Source organism: Nerophis lumbriciformis, linkage group LG05, assembly GCF_033978685.3.
Source record: "Nerophis lumbriciformis linkage group LG05, RoL_Nlum_v2.1, whole genome shotgun sequence".
Classification (NCBI taxonomy): Eukaryota; Metazoa; Chordata; class Actinopteri; order Syngnathiformes; family Syngnathidae; genus Nerophis; species Nerophis lumbriciformis.
In genome coordinates, this window is record NC_084552.2 from 50,462,318 (window position 1) to 50,470,651 (window position 8,334).

The window sequence follows — 8,334 nt, forward strand, 5'->3', positions numbered from 1 at the left end:
TATTTGTGACCAACAAGTATGTGCTCCAATCACTCTATCACTAAAAACATAATATTTGTAGAAATTATTGGAAACTTAAGTGTCATGGCGCGGGCTCGAACTCGTTTTTGTCCTCCGCTGGCAGCGCGCTCAGACATGCCCCTGCTCACGCTGAGCGCAGCACGTCCATGCAGCAACAAGCCTGCAGACAATCATGAATCAACGCACCTGAACCTGACGAAAGGGAGCGGCATAAAGACCAGCGGACCCGAGGAACCTTTGCCAGAACGTCGCTCATCTTCCCAGTAAGTATCACGTCTGGCATTCCCTCACTTGTGCTTTGCTCGCCTTCTCTGTGCTCTCTCTGTGTCTCCCTTGTTCATGTCACTTGTGTCTTCCGCAGTGTCTTCCCTGTCATCTGTGATCGTGTTTTGCCTCTCGACATCCATCCGGATCTCTGACTGCCTTCCTCGATCCTCGACCCCTGCTCGGACACGGACTACGCTGCCTCGCTCCTACCCTCGACCCCTTGCCTGTTTACGGACTGCCTTTTCGCCTTGCCCGCTTGATTCGACGGAGGATACATCCAACACTCACAGACAACAACCCCTGGTAACACTTACACAATTAATTCTACACATCGTCTACACCCATTCAATTAGAGTAGCATACACATGCCACATACTCAACAAAGGTTTAAATAAACCTTGTAAACCGCAGTTCTGCCTTGGTTGTCGCCTCCTTCCCTTCTCAGTACACAACATCAAGACAGCCATGACATTATGTTCTTTACAAGTGTATGTAAACATTCAACCTCGACTGTATGTGTCAACATATTTGCATGGTCTGTCAGAAATAAAAAATACTCAACATATTGTCTATTCAGCAACATTCTTTTATAAATGTATAGCTGGTGACTTAAGGGGCTGATTACAAGAAACTCAATTGATGCATTTTGGTGCCTGCTAGTGTTTTTAATGGTGTTGTGTTTTCATTTAGAGTATATATTATTAACATATCTTCTATATAATAAAACCTATTGTAGTATGCATTCTTTTGTGTCTTGAGCACATGAGTGCAGTATCCAAAAAAAATGTTTAAAATCTGGCATTCCAGGCTATAGCGCCCAGACTCTGGAACAACTTGCACCAGGCCCTCCGGGAGATTTACTGTGTTGACACTTTTAAGAAACATTTGAAGACTTCTCTTTTTAGAAACACTTTCAGTTCATGAACCTTTTAACTACCATTTTTAATCCACTTTTTTTAAATAATTTTTATGATGTTGCCCCTTTTGTTTTAGTTAAATTGTTTTTTTTTAATTCACCTATGTTTTGTACAGCGCTCTGTGATTTTATCTGTGAAAAGCGCTTAAAAAATAAAATGTACTTTACTTACTTACTTGAGCGCGACTGCAGTGCACAAAAAAGTGGGTTTAATTGTGGATGCATCCACTGCTTCTAAAATGCCCATAAAAAGTGGTACAGGACTGCTACTTGTTTGATAGCAAAACACCAAAGGGAGGTGCATGATAACATGAATGTGGAGTAAATGATCGAGTATCTCGCAAAACCTCATTTAAATCAGGTTGTTTTCACTAGGTATGAATAGCATGAGCAAAATTCGTAGATTGCACGCAGTGATGGGCAAGCTACTTAAAAAAATGTAGTAAACTAAGCTACAAGTTACTCTCAATTAAATGTAGGTAAGCTGCTGGGGAAGCTATCCCCAGGGAATTGTAGCAAGCTACACGGAAAAAGTACAAAGCTACATTTAATGACATTTCTATCTATGGGCTCACATGTATAATATCAATCTTAATGTAACTGAGAGTGTACAAACAGACCCAATAAGGGTCCATTACTATGAACTATCTGTCATTTAGCAGGGGACTCCCTACAACTACCTCAAGCAGTCCCCGCACCGCACTCTATGTATTTATTTACGTTTGCCTTTTCTTTGGCCCACCCCTATAAGGTTATTCATTTTCTCTACCTACAGTAAAAACAGCATATATCGATATCTTGACAAAAAACAATGACTTGTGTGTTGTTTGGGAACAGTTGATAATAGTTAAGTGCAGTAAAACTTTTCATGAACTCATCCTTAATGTATGTTCCTAAATTTTTGTTGGACGTCTGAGATGAAGAGAGGCTGTGGCTTGTGCAGCCCTTTGAGACACTTGTGATTTAGGGCTATATAAATAAACATTGATTGATTGATTGATTGAAGAGAGCAGTTATGGTTTTGTCTTACAGAGTAAACAACTAAAACTAAGGTTTTGGGCATTGTTTTCTCTAAAACCATACATTTGTCTGAAATATGACCAAGGACACGCGTTATTGTGGGTTTCCTGCATGTCATCTTCAGTAAAGGAAAAATATAACCTACGGGAGAGAATCCTTCTGCCCCTTTCAAGTATGTTTCTTTTTTTTTTGAGTCGTCAGCTTGAAGCATCCCTCTGTCTCCAACTCCCTCATCGTCATGTGACACGAGTGCATGCCTGTTATGATTTTGCTTCCTGGTTTCGATGACCCGCCTTATCTTGCCTCTGATTGGCCAGTCCGTAATGTTTGTCCCTAACCTTAGCCAATTGTGACTCATCATACGAATACCAACCAATCATCATGGATTTTCTCCGTATGTATACATTCTCATTTATCCAGGTCATTGTGTTTTCTCCATATTTTTGGGGGGGCCTGGGTTCGAGTCCATGTTCTCTCTTGGTAGCTTTGATATACGGTAAGCTACCTAGCTACAAGGGTCTAAAAGTAGCTCAGTTACAGGAAAAGCTACTTGTTGAAGAAGTAGCTAAGCTCCTGGAAAATGTAGTAAAGCCAAGTAGCTTAGCTACATGTAGCTCGTTACACTGATCGCAGGCAACATGCCCACTAATAGTACACGCTATTTTATAGATTACGCACACTGTTTAGCTCGTGGTATTTGGATTTTAGTAAATCAGGCCCGATAGTTATACTAACAATAATGTTGAAATGCCACTTCGTGACTTTATCGCTCCCCATTACCTGCCTGCTAGGTGTCTTAAAAGGTTATTTTTGCTTTATTTTAGTTTTATTGCGCATGGTATGGATCTCATTGCACTGAGGCTACATTAGTATTTTGTATTTACATTTTAGATTTAAATATTTAATAATTAAAAAACTCTAAAAGTGTGTTTTGCTCGGCCTTGGGGTTTTCTTGTGTATTTTGTGACATCGCCAGATAAGGGTTTCAGCAATGTGATGATAACCATCGAACCCGAGATTGATCTTAAAACGGTGTCTGGTTACAATACAAACAAACATATAATATTAATAATACACAAAAAATACTACTGGATTACTTTATTGATTACTATTACGTGCCTGCCAGGTGTTTTAAGGGGCTATTTTAACTTTATTTTAGTGTTATTGCTCATGATATCGATATTAAATTCAATAAAACAATTCAGTTAAAAAAAAGATTTCTACAACAGTGTTTATTCTAAATAATGTAAATATTGTAAATAATGTAAATAATTCCATGTGATTATCTTGTGTGATGACTGTATTATAATGATAGTATATATCTGATAGTATATATCTGTATCATGAATCAATTTAAGTGGACCCTGACTTAAACAAGTGGAAAAACGTATTCGGGTGTTACCATTTAGTGGTCAATTGTACGGAATATGTAATTTACTGTGCAACCTACTAATAAAAGTCTCAATCAATCAATCAATTGCACAGTCGTCGTTTTTTTGTGTGTGTGTATTTTGTGATATCACCAGATAAGCGTACCAGCAAAAAGAAAAGGTGTGATGATAACCATAGAACCAGAGAAAGCCTACTATAAGGCTACAACATAGATACACTTAATATTATAGAAATTGTGGCCGTGTCAATGATGTTATTTGATATGAAAAGAAAACAAAGTATCACTAAGGATGTTTGCTTGGACCCAAAGTGCATCCTCTTTGTTTGTCTCAGGACTCACCTCTCGGGTCCGAGACCAGCCTGGATGCGAGTGGCGCTGTACCTCTGGGCCGCCGTTTCGTGCCCGTGCCCGTGCAGAATCTGCCGCACAAAGTGTTCGTCCTCCCTGTGAGAGACTATACGCAGCGGCTGGGTGTCTCCCACGATCCTCCTGTAGTCCACTTGTTGGTTGTCAAAGGGTTCAAGTCCAAAGTGCTCCATGGCTGCTTCAAGGTCCGCCGTGTTTGACTTCCCCAGATTACACTGAAGGCTACATTGAGGGCCCTCGTGAGAGAACCTTGAATTTCCTTGCAGGAGCAAAACAAAACTATCTGGGAATGTTCTTATCGGGCGTTCAGCGCGGCAGGGATGTTCCCATGCAGGCGCAAGAGCAGGCCACCCCTTGTGAACAGGATGCACCTGCCTTCATACGGCCACATCCAGGCGTGTCAGCGCAGGGCGTCGCCAAGGAGATTCTCCCGCTGAGAGGTTGTCACCGTGGAAATGTTAAACGGGCGGCGTGAGCGTCACCGCCGCTTGTTGTCGCTGCTCAAGTCTTCAGAGAGCGAGCTGTAGGAGACAGGCACGGAGTTAATGGAAAGCGGGACAAAGCGGGCTATGGAGCCCCGAGCGTTTCAATGGGCAACGTCCTGGCTAATCCCTCTAAAGAGGATTTCAGGGTGAAGATGAGCAACACCGAGGTCTTATTACTGAGTTTTATTGTGGGTACAATATGTCTGATGACCCCACGGCGAACCCACTTACACGAAAAGTTGTCAAAGCTGCTGTTGCGTAACACGACACAGGAATAAATAAACTCGGCTTTTTCCTGCTCCTTTTCGCCAGTGTCATCATGTAATGTGCTTCAGTGCAACTTTGTCAGGCCTAAACACTTGAGCCGCGACTTCCCCTCATGAGGGATCACCTCCAGGTGACGGACTGTTTGTGACAGTCAAGATGGAAAATCCTCTTAAATGCTCCCGTCCTGGCGTCCGCTGAGTTCCCACTTGGAATTTCAACGCTTGCTAACGGGCGACCCCGCCCTCAGCCCCTCCCCATATACCCTGACCCCTCGTGGGTGTCACATGAAAAGTGAATGGGGAACAACCAGGTTTCAATGAAAGCTGCAAATGCCTCCTTAACACGACGTAATGGCCGTCATGTGCCGCCGTGGACGCCATGTGACTTGCTGCGACTAATCACCATAGTCACGAGCAAAAAGGGCAGACCACACACTGTCAAGAAAAATCTGTGGATTTTACTGCAAAACGCTGGCAGCTCAGAGGCAACATTTTTTACCATAAATGGTCAAATTCACGGCATATTTTACATTGCATTACTGCAAACCGAGAAAGGGTACCATTTTATTTTCACTGTAAAATTCTTGTGACTGAGCTGTTTTGGGTTTTTTAACGGTAAAATCTATGCTTGTTGTTTCTACAGTGTATTATTGTAAATGGAGGATAAACACTACCACTATTATTGTGGTAAAATTCTGGTGACTGAGCTGCCTGTTTTTTTTAACTGTAAAATCTACGGTCATTGTTTTTACAGTGTTACTGTAAATGGAAAAACTGTACCTCTTCAATTCTGGCGACTGAGCTGACAGTTTTTTTGTCAATGATCAGGCAATGTCTTTATTTGAGTTTGTTGACGTTTTCTTGTGTTTGGTGTTTTAGTTCCTGTCTTGCGCTCTTATTTTAGTGGTACTTCCTGTCTTGTGTGTGTTCACCTGCAGTAACTTTACCCCTGCCTCTGAGCGCTGGCTCCACACACACACACCTCCCTTTAATGAACAATTAAGTCTGTTAAAGTTGAGCCGTGGCTGCTCTCGTTTTTTCGGGACATTGTGTTTTGTAATCTCCTGCCTTCTGTTAGTCTACTTTGAAACCTGTTCTAGTTATTTCGTCATTGCATAGCCTTCCATATTTGCCAGTTGCACTCATTGTGTTTTTGTTTTTTTAAAGGCCTACTGAAACCCACTACTACTGACCACGCAGTCTGATAGTTTATATATCAATGATGAAATCTTAACGTTGCAACACATGCCAATACGGCCGGGTTAGCTTACTAAAGTGCAATTTTAAATTCCGTGCGAAATATCCTGCTGAAAACGTCTCGGTATGATGACGTCTGCGCGTGACGTCACGGATTGTAGAGGACATTTTGGGACAGCATGGTGGCCAGCTATTAAGTCGTCTGTTTTCATCGCACAATTCCACAGTATTCTGGACATCTGTGTTGGTGAATCTTTTGCAATTTGTTCAATGAACAATGGAGACAGCAAAGAAGAAAGCTGTAGGTGGGAAGCGGTGTATTGCGGCCGACTGCAGCAACACAAACACAGCCGGTGTTTCATCGTTTACATTCCCGAAAGATGACAGCCAAGCTTTACTTTTGGTCTGTGGAGAACTGGGACAACAGAGACTCTTACCAGGAGGACTTTGAGTTGGATACGCAGACGCGGTACCCTGAGTACGCATGCAGCTGCGGCTTCCAAACATTTGATCGCTTTGGGGACTTTGGGGAAATATATGTGCTGTATGAACTTTGGGGAGGTGAACGGTACTTTGGGCTGTGGGATTAAGTGTGTTTGAGTTGTATTGGCGGGTTATATGGACGGGAGGGGGGAGGTGTTTGTTATGCGGGATTCATTTGTGGCATATTAAATATAAGCCTGGTTGTGTTGTGGCTAATAGAGTATATATATGTCTTGTGTTTATTTACTGTTTTAGTCATTCTCAGCTGAATATCAGGTCCCACCCGCCTCTCACAGCATCTTCCCTATCTGAATCGCTCCCACTGCCCTCTAGTCCTTCACTCTCACTTTCCTCATCCACAAATCTTTCATCCTCGCTCAAATTAATGGGGAAATCGTCGCTTTCTCGGTCCGAATCGCTCTTGCTGCTGGTGGCCATGATTGTAAACAATGTGCGGATGTGAGGAGCTCCACAACCTGTGACGTCACGCTACTCGTCTGCTACTTCCGGTACAGGCAAGGCTTTTTTATCAGCGACCAAAAGTTGCGAACTTTATCGTTGATGTTCTCTACTAAATCCTTTCAGCAAAAATATGGCAATATCGCGAAATGATCAAGTATGACACATAGAATGGACCTGCTATCCCCGTTTAAATACGAAAGTCGCATTTCAGTAGGCCTTTATGGTTAAATACATCTTTACCTGCATGCTGTCTTTTGCTGCATTGGGCATTGGGATCACGACAACCACCGCAGCAATGTGACCCCACAGTCACAGCCCTAAAGTCTACAGTTGTTGTTTTTTTACAGTGCATTACTGTAAATGGAAAAACAGCACCAATTTCATTTTTACTGTAAATTCCTTGTGACCGATCTGCTAGCTGTTGTACCGTAAAATGTATGGCATTGTTTTTACAGCATATAACTTTAAATGTAATTGTGGTACGACTGTTATTTTGCAGTACAATTTAGGATTGGCCAATTTTTTTTTTTACCGTAAAATCTTTTTTTTTCTAGTGCATTACTGTAAATGGTAAAACTGTACCACTGTTATTTTTATAATAAAATTCTGGCGACTGAGTTGCCAGTTTGTTTTTACTGTAAAATCTATGGTTGTTTTTAACAGTGCATTACTGTTAATTTAAAAAAATAGTACACATTTTATTTTCACGGTAAAATTTAGGCAACTGAGTTGCCAGTTTATTTTTTACCATACTTTTTTTTTTTACAGTGCAGTAGCAAAACATAAAAGTACATCTATTCAAAGTAATTAAACGGCCTCTTGTGAGAAAACTGGAGTGTAGAAAGATGGTGGCACTAGATTTAAAGGGGGATTGCACTTTTTATTTGTAATTTTGCCTATTGTACACAATCATTATGAAAGACATGATGGATGTGTTTTTTTTGCATTCTAAGTCAACGGGAGGTCCTCTATTCTGACCATAAAACCCAATAGAAAACCATCCAAAAACGCCAACAAAACTCCATTTACATTTCGTGACTTGAATATTAACCAAGTATTAGTGGTATTATAAGCGCTAACGCATATACATTATTTATAGCGGCGCCGCGATCACTAACGTGTGTGCCTATATTGACATTGACTAATCAGCTGCTTCCTCGTTTCCTTGCTCATCAAACTTTATTGTAGATCATAAATGGTGCCTCTCACCTATAGTAGCAGAATGAGGACATACTTGTTGGTACACTTCGACAGCTAATTTAGATGAGAACCACATGAAGACATTTGGGTCCGCCCTACTTTTTTTTGCATGGGAATATGTGAACAGCCTTGCAGTCGGCATCCTAATGATCACAGACATTGTATAGTAATGGATGTTTTATTATGTTTGTCTGCGGTGTGTAATAATCAGTGATAAAGGGAAAAAAAACGTACGTAGTGATGCGCTTGTGAAATTAA

The 8,334-nt window shown here is 41.3% G+C and overlaps 1 protein-coding gene across 3 annotated transcripts in view; it reads right to left on the reverse strand.

Annotated features, from left to right (window-relative positions):
• Positions 1 to 4,431, reverse strand: part of LOC133606016 (inosine-5'-monophosphate dehydrogenase 1b) — a 36,030-nt gene extending 31,599 nt beyond the window's left edge. For 2 of the 3 annotated variants that reach the window (XM_061959511.2, XM_061959510.2), the window contains exon 1: positions 3,957 to 4,431. In XM_061959511.2, the coding sequence (XP_061815495.1) occupies positions 3,957 to 4,156 (200 nt within the window). In that variant the 5' untranslated portion in view covers positions 4,157 to 4,431. The remainder of the gene's footprint in view (positions 1 to 3,956) is intronic. The other variant, XM_061959515.2, reaches the window with a different exon arrangement.
• Between the last annotated feature and the right edge of the window lie 3,903 nt (positions 4,432 to 8,334).